The 21,591-nt window shown below is 44.1% G+C and overlaps 1 protein-coding gene across 3 annotated transcripts in view; it reads right to left on the minus strand.

Moving 5' to 3' along the window:
* Nucleotides 1–21,591, minus strand: part of MTG1 (mitochondrial ribosome associated GTPase 1) — a 356,260-nt gene that overhangs the window by 111,801 nt on the left and 222,868 nt on the right. For all 3 annotated transcript variants that reach the window (XM_044296242.1, XM_044296244.1, XM_044296245.1), the window contains exon 9: nucleotides 8,776–8,857. In XM_044296242.1, the coding sequence (XP_044152177.1) occupies nucleotides 8,776–8,857 (82 nt within the window). The remainder of the gene's footprint in view (nucleotides 1–8,775; nucleotides 8,858–21,591) is intronic.

Below are 21,591 nucleotides of genomic sequence, written 5' to 3' on the forward strand. Positions count from 1 at the left end.
CCGAGTTCATGTTTGGAAGTTGGATTTCAGTTTTTTGGGGGGTTTAGTTTTTTTTTTGGAGGTGTCGTCCTAATCTTTTGATCAGCTGAAAAACAGCCTGTTTCAGTTTATTTGTTGTTTTCATTAAATTGAATGCTCAAAGAAAAAGGAAAAAGTCTGGTACTGTGTTAGCCAATAGAAAAATAGTAGAGATAGACGGTTATATTATCTAGTCTACTTCGTATAACTCAATACATATATGTCTATTCTCGATTTATCACATTGTATTTTGTATTGTTGTTTTTTCAAAAAATTGTTAATAAAAAGAATTTTACAAGAAAAATAGTTTTGTGCTCTCATTAAGAGAAACAAAATAAGAGTATTGCAGGTTTGATACCTTTTAATGGCTAACAAAAATAGAAATAGAAGAAATGATGTTACATAGCGAGCTTTCGAGACATCACCAGTCTGTGAGTACGCCTGATGAAGAGACTGGTGATGTCTCGAAAGCTCGCTATGTAACATCATTACTTCTATTTCTATTTTTGTTAGCCATTAAAAGGTATCAAACCTGCAATACTCTTATTTTGTTTCTCTTAATGAGAGCACTAAACTATTGAATGCTCAAAAAATGTTTTGTCTCACTCCCATTTCTTCTTGTTGCATGTTGAAGCTCTACTTGGAACTTTGTTAAGATCCAGCTATGCTAAATGATTTTTTGCCATTTTTCAAGTGGCCTTAAACTTTTGATCAGGACTGTATCTACAGTTGAAACTAAATTTCAACAAACATCTATTCTGCTTCCTTATAGCCGACTTCCTCATTAATATCCTGTTAATGTATCAACTATATTACAGATGGGAAAACTCTATATTGTCTTAACACTTTCTTAGATGTAGTTGTAGAGTCTACAGTTCACTATTTCCTCTACGGGCTGTGAAACAGTGACAGTGGATAGTGCGGTCCACACCCCTGTTCCACCACAGGTGAAACAAACTGGATGTAATCAGGCTGGCATAAAGCACCTCCCAGGGTGTCAGCAAGGGGGGTGAGTGTGTTACCTGTGGACAGAGGCCTGGAGGCTCTGTGTGGTCTCAGCTGGGCAAGGCTGAGGGACCACAAGGCTGGGAGATAGCCTGGAGTTGGGGGACAAAGCGACTAAGCCCCAATACCCCCACAAGAAATACTGAACTGGAGACAGTGGGCGTACTGTGCTTTGTACAGCCAGGAGGCTTTGGGACATTGGCTGACAAAGCTGCATGGGTTCACAGGGTGTGAACTGTGACTTAGGCGAGTCAGGAAACTCTGTGTTAGTTATAGCCTAGCCGGGCAAGTATTTATTATTTCATGTGGATGTCACATGTGTTTAGGTGAAGCTGCGACTTCATGATGACCTGTATTGGTTGGAGTCTGTAAAATAAAGCACAAGATTGGACATTATATCAGTGTCTAGTGAAGTAACCTGTGAGAATGACCCCTGAAGAGCTAACCCCCCACAGGGCATTGTCAGGAATATGGATTATAATTTATTGGCAGCCCTGATTGTCAGTTGAGAAGCTTTCTGCAATAGTCCCCACCCCGTAAGGGAGCTGTAACCCTTTCAATGCCAAGCACCCTCAAAGCTGAAGAAACGCCTTCATGTTCTAGGGCAAAATGCAGACTGACAGCAGAGACTTTTTTGTTCTAAAATGCGGTATGTCTGATATATGTTTTCTAATCCTAGTTTTTATTGCGTTTGTTGTGCAACCCACATATTGAAGTAAGCAGATTTGACATGTGATTAAATAAATGGCGTATTTAATATTGCAATTCAAATAAGTCTTGATTGCAAATTGTCTCCCATTTGCAGTGCATGTAAAGTGCTGCTTCTCTCCAAGTGCCCACAACAAATACATCTAGCGTGCCCACATTTAAAACTGCTTTTGTTGGAGAGCCAGGTTGAATGCAACCTGGCATCCTCAACATAAAGACTAGGGCTGAGTAGATTTCCCAGTGTTGGCGCACGTCGTGCCACACATTTAATACCGCCCTTTGTGAACTTGGACCAATCCTTGTCAAAACTCAGAACAGGGAGATGTTTTTTTAATTATGTGGCAGATGTCATTGTACTCCTCACTTTAAACAGTCGAGAACAAAATGGCACTATCAGACAGATCCGCTCCATTCTGTTTTAATCGTTGTTTACTATTGGGAAAAATCAAAGCCCTTCTATCCAGTGATAGCGCCAAGTTCCTCTGACCAGTCAACAGTTCTGGGGGATATAGTCTTTGCTCCAATCTACCTCTGACTTTATTGGACTCCCTATTAAATGTGCAAACATCAGTGCAGTTACGCCTGTCACCAAACATGTCACCAAGGTCTCATTTAGCTCCACAGAGATGGACTCCTCTGATTCCACATAAGAAAATAACCAAGATTCCTCTGGCTTATATGTCACGCCTGCGATTATTTTTACTGCTTCAACCTCACAACACAAGAAGTCCTCAAAAAACAAAGAGCGGGCAGGAAACACCGGAAAAAAAAAAATCGGCGTTATCCATCACGCCACAGGAGGGCATAGAGGACCTCCGGGTGATCAACCTGTCGGGATCCATCCTTTCACTGTATCAACTGAAAGTTCTCAAAAAATGAATGTCCTATTCACAGACATTTCACTTCGATTTATATAAAACTATCTTAGATTTGAATAGATTGGCATGTAATTTAACGCTAATAAATCATTTTCGAGGGGGAAAAAGTTGCTAGGGGTGATTACATGCAGGGTGGTGATTCGGTTATCTGTGATTTAATTCCATCTAATACCGATAATGATTTTTCAGGTATGAATATGAGCTTTGAGGAATTAACACATCTGTTCCCTAATGGAAATGCGATCAGAACAAGGAAACACTGCATCTATTCATTGTTCCAAACAATTTAAAACTAAAAATAGGGATTTTTATCCCCTGCAGTCACGTTCCCCTGCTCTTGACCGCTACCAGGATCTGGTGGAAAGGGATCTCAGCTTGTTGCAGGAAAGCATTGCAAAAAACAAACTTCTCAACAGATAGACTTTCTGGATGTTCCAGCTCAATACTCTGATTCCAGCTGGCTTAAATAAAGAGACAAGATTTAATCCTACAGTATAACTAAGTGTCTTTTATACCATGTTGCAATATATAAGCTTCAGGTTTTTTTGGCATACTTTGATTTTAGAGCACACGCTGTTTTAATTTAATGTTTGTTCCAAATCCTACTAGGCAGTTAATATCCATGTGACACCTCAACCCCCACGGATTGGTGGGGGAGGAGTATATAGGTAACTGCTCAGTTTGGGTTTTTTATGTCATGATTAAGGACTGAAATATATGGGTCCGAAACACGTAGACTATACCCTTGCCTATGAAGATTGGAATGTTTTTACTGCATCAATAAAAGTGTCTCCTGTTGTTAAAGAGCTGGATTTCTCTCTTCATTTTATTGGTTTTCTACAACGGCCGTGTCCAGGCTGGTTGCCGTGCTCACTACAGGTGCAACCGATGAGAGCTGCTCAACCTTTCCATTTACCCCACCTCTATCTATAGCCTCAGACCACTGTATATACTCTGTGTATATCTAGTGTGCCCTTAAGGCGATTAAATATATAATTGAATCTTGTGCTATCTTGTACCTCGATCACGAATCCCCACGTCCGTGTTTCGGCCTAGTTAAACTTATAAGCTATACGGGTTGGTTTCTCACCCTATATAATCCCGTTAGCGGACCAGGCTTATATCAAAAAAGAAGCTGGTGGAAGATTTCCTGGGCTGAGGACGCGCTTTTCACTGCAGCAGTGAAAAGGCTCTCAGCTTGTTGCCTCTCTGTACACGCATGGACAAGAGGTGTCTGTATAAACTGCACGAAGCTGACCTTACCTGCTCCTGTGGAGGGCATAACGTCATGCTTTGGTAACCCGTGACCATACCGTGTATCGTGAGCTTGACGTAGTTGACATCAAGCGGGCACGAGGCGTGGTACTCATCACAAGCATTTTCTGTGCTACCATACAAAAACCAAACAACAACCAGTACGTAAATCACGACACCAATAACCAAACCAAATGTTTCCCAAGACCAAGACAAATCAAATTCAATATCTCAGCATAAATAATTTCTTACCATTTTAAAAGGCTTGACAGTCAGAGAAACTTCAATAGACCCACTGTCTCGGACACAGGAAACACAGATATATTTTTGTAAGAATAAGCTTCTTACCTTACAGCGCTGTTTGTAGTATTTGTGAGTCCAGGTCTCTGCTTGTTGTGGCCAGGACCGTAAGGTCAGAGTTCACTGGTCAAGCCCCACTTTGGGCGCCAAAGAAATTGTGGGGGCAAAGACCCCTTACTCTGATTTATGCTGAGTTTCAAATTATTGCTGTCCATAAATTAATGATGAGTACTCATTTAGAACATTGATTGACAGACACGACTCATCAAACAAGTCTCTCTTTATTCAAACAAAATGCACATAATCTTTTACTGACTGGGGGGGAAGGGCCACCCACACACGTCTCATGTAGGTCATGACCATATTTGAATTAAAAAAAATGTATATATATTTACAGAAACAAAAAATATAAATGTCAATTAACCGCAGACACATACATATCAGAATACAGGAAATAAGTGTCACAGCTAGCATTTCTCGAGAATAGCAAAGGTGGGGACTAACTTACTCCCTGCAGAAATGTTTACATGCAAAAAGTCCCTGATCTATTAACTTCAAAAAGGTTCTACAATGTAAAATGGCCGCTGCAAACACAAAGATGGAGTCTCATCCCTCACACCAATGAACAACAGCAATTGAATATTTGTAACTAATTATTTGGGAGTTTTTAGTTTATTTTTATTTTTAAATAAATTGTTGTACATGTGACTATTTCGCCTTTTGATCCATGCAGCACCAAGCGGAGAGTGCCTACCATTATATTTGTATAAACTTAATACCTTGGCTACATCATTGGCAAAGGGTTAATTAAAAGGGTTCTCCTGGAAAAGATAATCATGACACAGGACAGGTCATCATTATCACATTGGTGATTTTGAAGTTTACATTGTGATGGACAATGATCCGCTTGCATAGATGAGGCAGAACAAAGAGAACAATGAGTAACCAGATGGTTTCTGTGTTTACAACATTTTAAGGTGGAACATAGGCCCGAAAAGTTGCAGGGGAATGTGATGCATTGTCTAGAGTGGTCTAGAGAAGGTGGGAGGGATGGGACATATGTAACATGGTGGCTGGTAAAGTACTGGAGGGGAATATATCTCACCCAAAATACTTAGATGGGTGAGGTAAAAGAATCTAGGAAAGCTGGGTTGTTTCAGCAAAGTGTTTTGCTGGATTTTTATGGAATGGGATGTAGGTGTTGGTAGTAGGATGCTTTGGAGAAGTCAAGACATATGACATCCATTGACTAAAACTTACCTCCTCATAGAAACTGATTAAATTAGTTTGACAGGACTAATCCCTCATAAAGCCATGCTGATACAGCATTATATGAAAATTTTAATTGAGATACTCCAGAAAATAATCTCTTAGGCCTCTTTCACACGGGCGTCACGGATTTGGCCCGGATGTGTTCAGGGAAAATCGTGCGATTTTGCTTGCGAGTGCTTCAGTTTTGTATGCGATAGAGTCGCGTTGTTTAGAAAAATCGGCATGTTTGGTACCCAAACCTGAACTTCTTCACAGAAGTTTGGGTTTGGGTTAGGTATTGTGTAGATTTTCTTATTTTCTCTTATAACATGGTTAGAATTGCATTCTTAATACAGAATAAGTAAAATAGTGATAGAGGGGGTTATAAAAATATAAATTAAATAAAACTCGCCTTAATCCACTTGTTCGTGCAGCCCAGCTTCTCTTCTTTCTTCTTTGAGGAAAAGGACCTGTGGTGATGTCACTGCGCTCATCACATGGTCCGTCACATGATCCATCAGAAATGAATGGGTCCGGATTCAGTGCGGGTGCAATGCGTTCACCTCACGCATTGCACCTGCGCGGAAATCTCGCCCGTCTGAAAGAGGCCTTAGAAAACCCTCAAACAGTTTACCCACAACAGATGTTCGACTTCGGGCTCATTCAGACAGCCGTATGTTTTTTGCTGTCCACATTTTTGCAGACCTATAGACTTCAATGGGGCCACGTCCTGATTTTCACTGACAAGTATAGGACATATTTTATTTGTTTCGAAGGGACGTGGAACAGAAGAAAAGATGTGGACAGCACACTGTGAGCTGAGAACGAAGGGCAGGAGCAGCACACAAAAGGGTCAAGGTGAAGGCAATAGAAAACGTAGGCTACAGTGGCATCTCCAAACAAGTTACCTCTTTATTCAGAACTCCATGGCACGGTGTACAAAAAATGCAACGTTTCGGCTACATCTAGCCTTTGTCAAGCATACAATACAAGTGATAATGCCCACATATATATAGTTAAAAGCATGCACTCCTACAATGTTATTAACCCAATCAAAAAGCACAATCGATGGAGGAAATCTAGTCAGAGCCAATAGTAAAAGGATCGCACAGCAGTACCTTTTTAACATAATGTATATACACCTCTCTAGCTCACCTGTATGAGATTCACATAATCGCGGCTGTGCAGACCTCGGCGTGCCTTTCGAGTAACTGCACATGTCCATATACGTGAATTGTCCGCAACAGTGCAAGGACAGATCAAATCTCGCGAGCATAAACCAGTGGCGTCAACAACCAATGAGAGGCGCCCGCACCGACGACATCATAGCTGACGTGCAAGTCACATGACCGATGATCTCGATCACATGACCGCTGTTTGTATGTTATTAATAGCCATGCTGTGATACTATCGCAAACTGTCACCAGTCCGGGATATGCACATTTACACGAGAGGGACCACACAGTATATTAAGTACTCGCCCACTATCATGAGGAGGGATGATCAAATGTTATACGCTGTAATGATGATTAGCACACTAATCCTATATTAAAGTTGCCCAACCATAATTGGGCATGGGGATCATTACATAGAAATACCTCAATCAATACAGTGATTTAACCAGGGGGTGCATATAAATATCCCATATAAAAACATATGTATCAATACTTGTAACGGACGAAGGCCTAACTGATCCCTGCAACATTGAACTCCAGGTTGATTCCAAAAGGTTGCAGGGACCTTAGGGTATATATCCATTTAAGGGTGATAGACAGTGTGGGTGCTTTACGTAGGGGTGGAGACAGAGACGCTGCGCTTAGGAAAGAAGAATTTAAATGAATATATACCCTAAGGTCCCTGCAACCTTTTGGACTCAACCTCAGTTAGGCCTTCATCTGTTACAAGTATTGATACATAGGTTTTTAGATGGGATACTTATATGCACCCCCTGGTTAAATCACTGTATTGATTAAGGTATTTCTATGTAATGATCCCCATGCCCCATGCCCATGCCAGATTATCCCGAGATTTGATCTGCCCTCGCACTGTCGCGGACAATTCACGTATATGGACATGCGCAGTTACTCGACAGGCACGCCGAGGTCTACACAGCCGCGATTATGTGAAGCTCATACAGGTGAGCTAGAGAGGTGTATATACATTATGTTAAATAGGTACTGCTGTGTGATCCTTTTACTATTGGCTCTGACTAGATTTCTTCCATCGATTGTGCTTTTTGATTGGGTTAATAACATTGTAGGAGTGCATGCTTTTAACAATTTTATATGTGAGCATTATCACTTGTATTGTATGCTTGACAAAGGCTAGATGTAGCCGAAACATTGAATTTTTTGTACACCGTGCCATAGAGTTCTGAATAAAAAGATAACTTGTTTGGAGATGCTTCTGTAGCCTACGTTTTCTAGCACACTGTGAGCTGTCCTCATTTTTTGGGGCCCCATAGAAGTGAATGGGTCTGCGTCTATGCAGAAAGCAACATACGGCTATATGAATAAGGCTCAACTGACCTATAGTTTCTGGAAAAGTCACAGATAGCGGTGCAACCGTTGCACAATCTGCACTTGAAATACGCCTAATTTAGGCAGATTTCAGATTAGTAAATGAACCCTATGTATGTAAGTATGGAGATATAATTCAAACAAAATAAAGACCCCAATAAAGTATATTTCAGCAGGTCCCTATAATTAAGATGTGACATATTTACTAATACTGATGCACTGCTATGTATGTAATTTTAATTAAGTATGCACCATATTACTTACTGCTCGGCTGTTTGTCAGTTCCATAGAGTTTAAAGAAGTGGCAAAGCAAATTCTCCACTCCCCTTGACTACAGATATGGAGGTACTAGTGACAGCAGTAATTACAGATTAACAGTGTGAGAGACGTGTATCTGGTTTGAAACATTATTCTGTAGTACACATTTTTGTCCACAAGATGGCCGAAAGCCAGATGTTTGAGCCATGTGTGCATTCCTTTGTTTAAGGTAAATAAGGTTGGGGGAAGAGGGGATTACATTACAGTTTCCAAATATACCTATGAACACAGTTGTAGTTGCTGAAACCACTCCTATCAGGTTAAGGAGCCAATAGTCTCTTCTTAAGGAACACCCCTTTTGTGATGTCATGTCTGCTATTTAAGTCAATGTAATGTGAATAAAGAGCGCGTCTCTTCTACCATGACTCAGGGAAGAGAGAAGATGCTTTCATGAAACCACCTAGTGTGTCTGGTCTCATTATAAAGCAGTATGGTGTACACATACTTATACTTCTCAGTGATTTGGCACCACACAAAGAATAAGGAAAGCGCATGAATTGCGCTGACAACAGTTATACTCTTACCTGTGCTGTTGATGCTGATTTAGCATATAAAGGAGATAATCAGCAATTATATCTTCACCCACCAAATGATCAAGAATTGTTCCTGTAAAAATATAAAATTCTGAAAATGAGAAACTTTAACTGTATATAACCTTTATTTTATTTCAAGACACGGAGGCTCATATTGCTTAACCCTTTCTTTACTTCCACAAATAGCAGCAAAGAATTAAACAGACAAAATCCACCAATGGGCACACAGCCCTCCCCTAGTCAGGGTATAAAGGGACCACCCCTTAAGTCCATCCTCCTCTTTCTTTGCTGCTGCACAAGTTAAGTATTCCACCCTCCTGCTTGCAGGGGTGGTGGTTTTTTTTGTCTAAATGTCATATTACTGGTTTTTCATCCCATTATAGGGCGTCTCTTCTGGCGTAGTTCGGCGCCGGCCCCTGATGTTCATGCCCGTTTTTATCTGTTAGGGCTGTGGTGCCGTTCGGCCGCCGTTTTTCCCTTACAGGTCCCCTTTATCCCCCCTCCCTGCCTTGGATCGGGGATCTCTCTCTGTCTCTTCAGTGCGCCGGTTGGTCCGACGCACTGCGATTACCTTTTTCGCCGCTCCGTTCACGTCCGAGATCTCTGGCTTCTCGCGGGATCTCGGCCGCCATCGCTCCTTCCTCAGTTCGTTTTCCCGCCGCTCCTATTGCTGCGTCCGAGATCTCGCGATACTGGGCGGGATCTCGGACGTCTGCTGTGACAAGCCGCACCGCTGTACTCGTTCAGCGTACGGCTTCCCCCTGCATCTGTCCGGAACGGCGGCTCCTTCGGCAGCACAGAGTGACTAACTCTGCTTGCTGTTCTAGCATCTAGTGGGGTTAGTAGTTAGTGGTTAGCGGTGCTTGATTTTCTTCTCCCCTGGGATTATACATTATATAGATACATAGTCCAGGATTATGTCTGCCCAGAAGGCCCCACCATCAGTGCTTGGGACTCCTGTCCCTGGAGACTCCCCTTGCCCTTCTCAAATTATGGGTGTTGCCCCGGCTGCTAGGGGTCCTGCTCAGGTCCCAGCGGATCCGCAGGCACTTACATTACAAAAGTCTATTTCTGAGGCCATTATCTCCGCAATGGGCTCTATGTCCTCAGTATTGACTCACTCTATTTCCCAGGTTCTTATCGCCAATACCTCATCTACGGTGGCCCCAAACCCCATGCCTTTGCCAGCCCCTATTGCCTCCAGAAGTGATATGATTGATGGCGTTGTTCCATCCAATGACGGCGCGCCTCGGCCGCGCAAAAGAGCCTGTCCGCGCCAGGCAGAAAAAGCACGGCATTGGAAATCTGCTCGTTCCCACCCCGAGCTAGTTTCTGATTCTAATGGTGAATCTGATGAGGAGGCTTTGATTGATCCATATGACGATTCAAATGAATATGGCGATGATGATATGTCACCTGCTCAGGGGACGTCTGTGTCCTTTTCGTCAGCGCCTCAGCGACCGTTAGAGGTCGATCCGGTGAACCCGTCCCAATCCGTTTCCCTTTTGGATCCGGCAGGGGAGGCGCTCTTTGACCCGGACTCTTTGCACCACCCCAGGTCCGCGGAATGGCTCCCGGCTCCCCACATCGCTAGTTACTTGGAGTCCATGGTCCGTAAGCCCCTTAGCAAGGAGGCACGGAACAAACTCCGGGCAGAATGCCCCCGCCCGGCGATACCTAATAAGGTATGCGAGACGCCGGTTGTGGACCCGAAGATGGTCCAATTCCTGTCTAAAACGGGATTTAGTCCAAAGAGAGGCCTAGACTCGGCCCTGAAAGCTTGCCAGGACAAGCTACTTGATATTATGGGGCCCCTGACAAAGATTTTTGATTTGGCGGAGTCCGCCAAGGCTGAAGGCCGTATGGTCGACCCGGAAGACCTCCGTGGTTGGACCCAAAGAGCCATTTGCATGGCAGGTAATGCAAATACCTCCCTCAGTATCGAAAGGCGTAAAGCCATATTGTTAAAAATTGAGCCAAAATTGACCAACATGGCCCTGTCGGAGGCTGGCAAGGATGCCCAGGGTTTCCTATTTGGGGATCCTTTCATTAAAGAACTTGGAAAGTTTGTAGGAACCTTCACCGCATTGGATAAGGCCCAAACGTCTATGCGTAGGGTTTTTAGTGGTAGGGTTTCCACCAGGGCCGGCAGTTCAAGGGGCCGTCTGTCCGGCCGTTCCTCTTTCCAGACCCGTGGTTCGGGTCGAGGCTCCTACTCATCGTACCGTCCTCCTGCCAATGAACAAAGACATCAGCCGTCCTTCTTCCCCACCCGTGGTGCTTCCGGACGGGGGAGACCTTACAGAGGGAACCCGAACCTCAGGCGTCCATTTGGTAAGTCTACCGCCACTTCACCCTTTTTCGGAAAGTTATGTAGGGGGCAGACTCCAACATTTTATGCCTGCTTGGGAGTTCATTACCAACGACCCCTGGGTGCTGTCCACGGTTCGGGGGTTCCACATAGAGCTGGTCGCCCCTCCGGGGCTTCCAGTCCCGCCCCCGCCCGCTTTCCGTTCTCGGGAAGCCCGGAAGCTGATAGATCTAGAGCTTCGGAATTTATACCTCAAGGGAGCTATAGAACCGGCTCCTCTCGACCACGAAGGGGTAATCAGCAGGATTTTCTTGGTGGAGAAGAAAGGGGGTCAGTTACGCCCCGTTATCAACCTCAAGGCTCTAAATGTATTCGTCAAATACAGGCATTTCAAGATGGAGGGCATCCATCTCCTGAGGGACATGCTACTCCCGGGGGACTGGATGGCCAAGTTGGATCTCAAAGATGCCTACTTGACGGTTCCGATCTCTCCTCCTTCCAGGGATCTTCTGCGCTTCCATTGGCAGGGAGCGGTTTGGCGTTTCTCTTGCCTCCCCTTCGGTCTTTCGTCCGCCCCCTGGTGTTTCACCAAACTGATGCGTCCAGTGGTGGCTTGGCTCCGCTATCGCGGGGTGAGACTCATAATCTATCTGGACGATATTCTGATTATGGCGGAGGACCGTCCATCTCTGCTGTCGCATCTGCAGATGACAGTTCATCTCCTCTCGGCTCTGGGCTTCATTATCAATCGGGAGAAGTCTTGCTTGATTCCTTCCCGGTCCATGGAGTTTCTCGGATTCCAGTTGGATTCTCTGTCCTTGACTCTCAGTCTCCCTCCTGTGAAGGTACGGTCTATCCGCAAGGAGTTGCGTCGCACTCTTACCCTTCCGCGGATTTCTCTGCGTCATCTGGCCAGGGTGATAGGTCTCTTATCATCCTCCATTCAGGCGATTTTTCCGGCTCCCCTTCATTATCGGGCCCTTCAACGCCTCAAAATTGCTCACCTGCATGCCGGGTCTTCTTATGCGGACCTCATCTCTCTGGATCAGGAGACGAGGGACGAGTTGGAGTGGTGGATTGCCAACCTCTCTGCCTGGAATGGCAGGGCTCTGTTCGGCCCGCGCCCGGATATGGTGATCGAGTCGGACGCCAGCCTTCACGGTTGGGGCGCTCATTGCGAGGGTGTTTCCACGGGAGGTCCGTGGTCCACGGGGGAATCCCGCTTACACATCAACGCTTTGGAGCTTCTGGCGGGGTCGTTTGCTGTCCGCAGCTTTGCCAGCGGGAGGGCCACGGCGTGCATTCGTCTTCGCATGGACAATATCTCGGCCGTCCGCTACATCAATGCCATGGGCGGTACCCGCTCGAGGATGTTGACATACCTAGCCAAGGATTTTTGGGAATACTGCCTGTCCAATGGAGTTTCGGTTGTGGCGGAATACCTTCCGGGTTTACACAATACGCTGGCCGATTGGAGCTCTCGCTACATCTCAGACGCCAGCGACTGGAGATTAGACAGGGAGATATTTTCCTCCATCGAGTCTCTTTGGGGTCCGTTTTCGATCGACCTTTTCGCGTCCCGTTGGAACGCCCAGCTGCCCAGATACTTCAGTTGGAGGCCGGACCCGTCCGCAGAGGCAGTGGATGCCTTCCTCCAGTGCTGGTCGACGGACGTGATGTATGCATTCCCACCGTTCTCGATGATTCCTCGGACCTTGGCCAAGATACGTCTTCAAGCCTCGGAACTGGTGCTGATCCTTCCTTTCTGGAGCGCGCAGTCGTGGTTCCCACAGCTGTTGGAACTTCTGGTGGAGATTCCCTGGTTGCTTCCTGTCCGGACGTCGCTGCTACTGGATCCGTTGAACCATCCTCACCCGCTGATCCTGGAGGGGTCCCTACGTCTTCTGGCTTGCAGAGTGTCGGGTTGTCCTGGCAGACCGAGGGACTTTCGGAGACGGCTATTTTCCTTTTGGAGAGCGCGTGGGCCCCAGGGACCAGGAGAGCCTATAGGTCGGCTTGGCGGTCCTGGGCTGATTGGTGCTGCCTTCGGAATTTGGATCCCACTACGGCCGCTGTAGGCAATGTGGTTCAGTTTCTCAGTACTCTGTATGAAGAGGGTAAGGCTTATCGGACTATAAATGTGTTCCGGTCCGCCATTTCCTCCGGTCATAGGGGCTTTGATGGCTGCTCTGCCGGTCGGCATCCTTTGGTGTGTCGATTGCTTAAAGGCTCCCGTTTTGCGCGTCCCCCCAGGCCTCGGTTTTCCAGTTCTTGGGACGTTTCGTCCGTATTGTCTTTTCTGTCGACTTGGCATGCTAACGAGGATTTATCCCTTCGCCAGTTGTCAGCTAAATTGGTCACTCTTTTTTGCTTGATCTCTTGTAAGAGGGTCTCGGACGTCCGTGCTCTAGATGTTGACGCTCGGTCGTTTACACCGGAGGGTGTGACGTTCAATATTTCCCGGCGTACAAAGACCGGCATCACTTCGGTTTCCTACCCTGTTTTTCCTTCTTCGGCGGCGCTCTGTCCTGTCGCGTGTTTGAAGGAATACGAATCCAGAACTCGCCACTTGCGGTCCTCTTCGGCGACCCAGTTGTTTATTTCCTTCCGCAGGCCTTTTGCTCCAGTTGCCGTGGTTACTCTGTCGCGCTGGGTGAAGTGGATCTTGTCTCTCTCGGGTATAGATACGTCCGTTTTTACGGCGCATTCTGTCCGCGGCGCTTCCGCGACGTCCTTGACTGTGTCGGGTGCGCGCCTGGAGGACGTCATGAGGTTGGCGGACTGGTCGCGTGTCTCCACGTTTAGGGAATTTTATTTTAGGCCGGATCCGCATGTTTTTGCTTCTATTGTGGATCGGCTTTGAACTAGCAATATGAGCCTCCGTGTCTTGAAATAAAATTGTATGATTTTCCTAAAATATGACGTAAAGTCATGATTTTATGAAAGACACGGAGGCGAGTATTGCCCCACCCGTGTTTTTTTCTCCCTCCCTGGGGTGCTATTGTTTATATATATATTTATAATATGTGTCATGTGCATGTGTTTTTGTCCTTGTTGTTGTTCGACTGGATATGCATATGTTTAAATTATTTAACCTTCTTGCCTTGTTTACCGCTATGTCGCTGCTATGATGTTTCCGCATGCCTTTGCTGGAGGTTATCTGTGTGTTTTTCTCTTTAAGGTTGATTTCATCCAGTTCGGTGGAAGGTGGAGTGGATCTCCTGCGCTCCTTGTTTACAGTTTTTTCTTCGTGTCCATGTTCACGGCGTGTTCTTCCTCCGGTTGATGTTCTTCCTGGTTCCGGTTGTTCCTATTTGATTCGTGGATGGAGTTTTAAAGACAAAGAAAGAGGAGGATGGACTTAAGGGGTGGTCCCTTTATACCCTGACTAGGGGAGGGCTGTGTGCCCATTGGTGGATTTTGTCTGTTTAATTCTTTGCTGCTATTTGTGGAAGTAAAGAAAGGGTTAAGCAATACTCGCCTCCGTGTCTTTCATAAAATCATGACTTTACGTCATATTTTAGGAAAATCATACAATTATTTACTTCACTGCTTACAAAAATAATCACTGGGGAGGTCAATCAACTAGAAGTGAAAGTATATGAATGCAACTATTTCACACAAGGAGAGCAGATAAAAAGAGCAAACTGGCATGTACATAGACACAGCCAATGATTTCAATGAGAACTATGTAACACTTCATTTCAACAGCTGGACAATTCGTAAATGGGTTGTCTGGCCTTGATGTCGACAACCTCTGGTGTTCTATCTGAACATTATAAACCCCCACTCATGCATCTGCAGTTCTGCTGCTGCTCCATTAGGGTGCTGGCACACAGTGCAGTTCTGACATGCATTCAGGATGTAGTTTTCATTTAGCCAGTTTAACCAGCCTCATTTAACTCTGGTGTTCTGTATAGTGGAAATGAGTTAATTCATTTCAGCTAGCTACAATATAAAACTGCATCCTAAATGCATGTCAAAACCCAGGACCAGGAAGCAGCTTGGTCCAGTTACTGCTGTGGGGAACAAAAGCAGCCAGGAGCAGAGCAGAGGCAGGACTGCAGACAGGTCAGTGGGGTTTTCTTTATGTTCAGGCAGAAAGGGGAGGACCCTGGGGAAGCACAAAGGCTGGACAACCCCCTTTAACCCCTTAAGGACCGGGCTAATTTTCACCTTAAGGATCAGGCCATTTTTTGCAAATCTGACCAGTGTTACTATGTTGAGATAACTTTTAAACACTTTTACTTATCCATGCCATTCTGAGACTGTTTTCTTGTTTATTGTACTTCATGACTTCAAATTTCCAAAACCCACTTTTTAAGGAGCAGTTCAGGTCTGTAGTCACTTTGTGAGGCTTACATAATAGAAACTACCCAAAAAATGACCCCATTTTAGAAACTACACCCCTCAAGGTATTCACAACTGACTTTACAAACTTTGTCAACCCTTTAGATAAAATTTCACTTATTTGGCAGATTTTCTGTAGTAGACAGAAACACCTCATATGTGGTTGTAAACTGCTGTAAGGGCACATGGCAGGGCGCAGAAGGAAAGGTATGCCATATGTTTTTGGAAGGCAAATTTCACTGGGATCATTTTAAAAGTAAAAACCCCAAAAAGTTATCCCATTTTAGAAATGACACCCCTCAAGGTATTCAAAACTGATTTTACAAACTTTGTTAACCCTTTAAGGTGTTCCACAAGAATTAATGGAAAATGGAGACGAAATTTCAGAATTTCACTTTTTTGGCAGATTTTCCATTTTAATCCACTTTTTCCAGTAAAGAAGCAAGGGTTAACCGCCAAACAAAACTCAATATTTATTGAAACAATTTCACTGAAGAAATATACCTGAAGGGTAGTTGCGATAACAAATATCTATCACTGAAAGCAACCACCTAAAACTTAACTTTTATTAAAGATCATTAAATATCAAATCCCATAAAAAGAACTGATAGACACACATGCAACCACAGAAAGAGCTATAATGACCTAGACAGACAGCCAATACCTCAAGGATAAGGCGTGGGACAACACATCTATATACCTAATGTCTGTCCCTACTTCACCCTGCAAAATATCCTCAGCCCAGAGATACACCTGAATGTAGGCGTACTCTGTCAACGTTCCTTGGCTAGCCTGTCCTTACAAGGCCCTCACTACAATTTGATACACGAACAAACAAATCCTATGAATTTGATACACGGTGCTCAGTTTACAGTCCCAACGCGTTTCCACTTATAATAGTTAAGGTACATCAGGGGACATAAGTATCAAACATTAACAATTAGATGCCATATCAAGTGTATCAAAAATACACAAAAGGAACAGAAAGAAAACGAAAAAACTGGAGCGCCCCCAAACCGGCACTGGTCTGTAAGAGTGGTAAACTACATGATATATCCATGTATATTCGCGTCTAGTGAGTTCAGAGTCAATATTTGATGCCTACCTGCTGCGTTATTAATCGCCGATGTATTCCTGTTTATTTTCATTGTTTTGACACTCGTTATGGTCTGTCCCTGGAGTGGGCGGCTGACACAGGGGCGGTGGTTTGCCATAGCAACCACATATTTAGCTCCTTGATTGGCCGCTTGGGGGATGAGCTCCGCCTTTGATGGGAGTGGCCTAAGTGACTTAATCAGCTGTTCCCGGCGCCCGCGGCACGGCCATCCTAGCGCCGACGTTGCCGCCTCCACATGTGAGAGGGGCAGTGCTGTTTGTCTGTTTGTCAGTGTTGTCTGTCTAAGCCCTTAGCTCCTGATGATTTACCATAAAGAAACGCGTTGAGCATACAATGGGCGGTATAAAGGCATATAGAGGCTGTAACTGCTAGGTGTAGGGCGCTGTGCAATTACCTGTGTGAGGGTGATATTACTAGGGGAGTTAATAGGTAGATTTGGTGGCTATTTTGAGGCTGTGCAGTGTGAGCGTGTAATAACACTTTCATTGAACACTCTATATAGCATTTTTGCCCACTCCTCTCCCTGCAAATAGTGGTGTCCCCTCTGTGCTCGGTTTTTCTTTCTTTAGTTGTAGAAGCATCACATCACTAAATTGGTGGATGCTCCACAATTGATGGGGGTTTATCACCTTGCAAGCTTATTTCTGGTACAGATATCTCCTCTATGTACCCCGTATAAAGCGATAGGGGTGGGAGTACTTTCTGACTAGAATTAGTGCCAATTTTTGCATGTATAGCTATACAAGGGATAACAATTATTGCGAACATTAGTTTGCATAGAAATTCACTCTTGTTCCAATTTTTTAAGGTGTATTATTAAAGTGTATTTTAAAATATACACAAACGTTCTGTTGTTCAGTGATAAGTGTTTAGAGGTGAACGTAATCCAATTATATCTCAATCAGTGAATTGTTAACTACATGATATATGTAGCAAATTCAGATACAAAAACAGACACTAACGTCAAGAGATACTTTAATACAAGCCAAAAATGTGGTACTTATCTGATAATTCAGATCAACGTTCCTTCACTCACAGACCGATAGTGCACAGTTAGAGGGGCTCCAGGGGGACAAAAAGATACAGCTCCAATTAGTCTACACAAACATCAGGCCCTGAAACTGAGGCCCTTTTGAGCTTGGAAAGGGACACCTCAATAGTGGTGAAACCAGCTGACAAGGGGGAAAATCTTGTAATTTTGGAACACATGCAGTATAATAAAATGTGTGAACGCCTGTTAAATGACAGACAGTGTTATCGGGTGTTGCCACTGACATCTTTTTAAGTGAACTTGTATCCATACTTGACGATGGGCTAAGCAGAAATGTCATTAACAATACTGAATACCGCTTTCTGTTACCGAGCACACCCCAGACAGCTACCTTCTATGGACTGCCGAAAATTCCTAAGGGCGTATCCCCATTGAGAGGTCACCCTATTGTGTCTGGGGTGGACTCGGTTACTCAGAATAGCGGTATCTATATTGATCGGATTCTTAAGGGCTTTGTGTCCGCCCTCCCTTCCTATACAAGGGATACTATGGACTTTCTACAGAAAATAGAGACCATTAATATCGAAACATCATGCTCACTTGATGTTGAATCCCTGTATAGCTCCATTCCTCATTCTAAGGGACTGATGGCGGCTGCTGAGTTTCTTAAAACGAGGGCGGTATGTTATAATCTCCACAATGATTTTGTGGTGACCCTTCTTGAGTTTGTCCTAATTTTTTTCAGTTCCATTTGCGGTTCTTCCACAGGCTCAGGGGGACCTCGATGAGGAGCCCTTGTGCCCCCACTTACGCTAGGCTCAGGGGGACCGCGATGGGGATCCCTTGTGCCCCCACTTACGCTAATCTCCTCCTGGGCTGGTAGGAGGATAAGGTGGTCTTTCCGGATGTATAAACTTGGTGGGGTGACAAGATTGTCTTCTGGACACGTTATATTGACAATGTCTTTGTAATCTGGAATGGTGACGCTGAAGAATTTGAAACATTCGTTAAAGCCCTCAACACAAACGAGTTGGGTTTATCTTTTACCTTTGAGTTTCATCCAGATACACTAACTTTTCTGGATGTCAGGGTAACCAAAGTTAGAGACAGACTTGTTACGACCACTTTTAGAAAGGCCACCGCGACGCAACAGCTAACTCCATTGGGACAGTCATCACCCTACGAATCTAAAAATAGGTATTCCCCGGGGCCAGTACTTAAGGATGAGGAGGAACTGCTCAAATCCAGAAAGCTTTCCTCATGAGTCCAAAAAACTCCAGGACCGCTTTAGGAAGAGAGGCTATCCACAACAGGTTCTAAGAGGGGCATTTATTTCAAAATGCAGAATTATGCGAGCGTAATTCCCTTTTAGTACCCAGGGAATCCAAGGCTAAAGGGGAAGAAATTGTCAGGATCATTTCCACCTTTGATGTGAAGAATCAAGAGGTTAGAGCCATTATTGAAAAATGCTGGCCCATTCTCCTTATGGACTCATGTGTGTCTGATGTACTCCCTCCCTGTCCAAGCATCACCTTTAGACGAGGTAGATGTCTACGTGATTGTTTAGTACACAGCCATTTCTCACGACCAACACTTGAGGGTACGTGGTTAGATAGAAAACCGATCGGCACGTTCCGTTGTGGGTCATGTTCGGCATGTTTTCACTTGAAAAACACCAAGATTAACATCTGTTCAGTTACTAACAAGAGATATGACATCAGAGATTTTGTTAACTGTAGGAGTAAGGGGGTGGTGTAACTTTGTCAATGTACGTGCCCCAAGGATTATTTCGTAAAGACTTTTAGGGAATTTCACCAATGCATTCTTGAACACATTAATGACATTAGGAAAAAGAAAGATACCCCTGTAGCGAATCATATGTGGGAACATCATGGTGGGGATTTGAAGTCCTTGAAATTCTCAGCCCGTTAATCAGCGAGACCGTCCCCCAGAAAGGGTGACTGGGACCATAGAATCCTTCAAAAAGAGACTGAATGGATCTATAGATTCCGCTTTCAGTCACCGGGTGGGCTTAATGAGAAACTTACGTTCTCATGTTTTATTTAACCCTAAACTGGTTAATTCCACCTACTCCAATATGGCTAGCTTCTTGCTGTATTAATTGCTTCATCCTCTTTAGCTGATAGAAACTGTTACCGACACATGAAGCGTCAGATTTATTATCTAAGAGAAAGCTCTTTATCTGAGCATCTATCATTGCATTTATTGTATTTGTGTACTGGCAAGGACAGTGTGTGGTCTCTGGCACACTCACTAATTGTATCTCCACACACTCCCATGCTACCCTTATAATGTGTAGTTATGAGTATCATTATACGCTCCTCTTGTGAAAGCATCACTGTGGGACACATGTAGGGCAGCAGTGGGGAGGCGTACCTCTTTAAGATCTGTCCAGCTGCGGTGTCCAGCTGCAGTGGAACACACGACCACTGAATAGTGCGTTCCACTGTGTATCTCGGTGGAGCGCGCGGCCCTCTTTCTGTACCACGTGACCCAGGTATGCCATGTTATCTGGATACCCGGACATTGCACGTGCGTTTCAAGTGAGGGTTTGTGATTGACCTATCCAGATGAGGCCCGCCCGTCTACAGTCGTGGCCAGAAGTTTTGAGAATTACATAAATATTGGAAATTGGAAAAGTTGCTGCTTAAGTTTTTATAATAGCAATTTGCATATGCTCCAGAATGTTATGAAGAGTGATCAGATAAATTGCATAGTCCTTCTTTGTCATGAAAATTAACTTAATCCCCAAAAAACCTTTCCACTGCATTTCATTGCTGTCATTAAAGGACCTGCTGAGATCATTTCAGTAATCGTCTTGTTAACTCAGGTGAGAATGTTGACGAGCACAAGGCTGGAGATCATTATGTCAGGCTGATTGGGTTAAAATGGCATACTTGACCTGTTAAAAGGAGGCTGATGCTTGAAATCATTGTTCTTCCATTGTTAACCATGGTGACCTGCAAAGAAACACGTGCAGCCATCATTGCGTTGCATAAAAATGGCTTCACAGGCAAGGATATTGTGGCTACTAAGATTGCACCTCAATCAACAATTTATAGGATCATCACGAACTGCAAGGAAAAAGGTTCAATTCACATAGGAGAGTTTTCTAGACAGTAATTTTATTTATACCAGAAATATAGTAATACATAAAATATTATTAAACATATATTTGCATGCTATATAGACTTATAATTGTTTTAAAATTGATTAAAATTGCAACCATCCATAAAAAGCAACACTAAAATATAAAATTAAGTAGAAAATCCTAGGGAGGAAATGTCCTATTAGAGTCTCAGATTAGCATATTGTGATAAAGTTCATTATTTTCTGTAATGTACTGATAAACATTAGACTTTCATATATTTTAGATTCATTACACACCAACTGAAGTAGTTCAAGCCTTTTATTGTTTTAATATTGATGATTTTGGCATACAGCTCATGAAAACCCATATTTAATCCGACCAATAAAAGAAAAGTGTTTTTCAGTATAGCCAAATTACACCAAGTTAGACTACACCTGTACATCTCTATATAAAGTTGACTAGTTTCATGGGCAAATCAACCACTGAGGAAGGAGTCCAGTTAACTCCGAAACGCGTCTGGTGAAGGATAACCCCATGAGACTAAATATATATTGAAGCGCTTCAAATCGACCAGGAGTAGTGGGATCGATATCCAAGAAATTTGGTAAAGAAAAAACCTGAAATCAACAGCCGCAGTGACATCTGACCTGCTTGCTTGATTGAGCACCTGTGCAGGAACTAAACCACAGAAAACCACTGAAACGGCACTCCTACAATTGATTGCTGCAGATCCCTGAATCTATGTCCTGGAAACTACATCACAGCCTGTAAGCGTACTATACGTGGGACGCCACGTTAACCGCAGTACAGCCGGCTCAAATCTACAGAACTGTAAGTAAAACCAATGCCGTATGAATGTATACACAGGCAAAGTGATTGGATGTATTGCTAAACTTGTAGCAAAAGAAATGTGAATGACTCAACCA

The sequence above is a fragment of the Bufo gargarizans genome, chromosome 6 (genome assembly GCF_014858855.1).
Source record: "Bufo gargarizans isolate SCDJY-AF-19 chromosome 6, ASM1485885v1, whole genome shotgun sequence".
Lineage (NCBI taxonomy): Eukaryota > Metazoa > Chordata > Amphibia > Anura > Bufonidae > Bufo > Bufo gargarizans.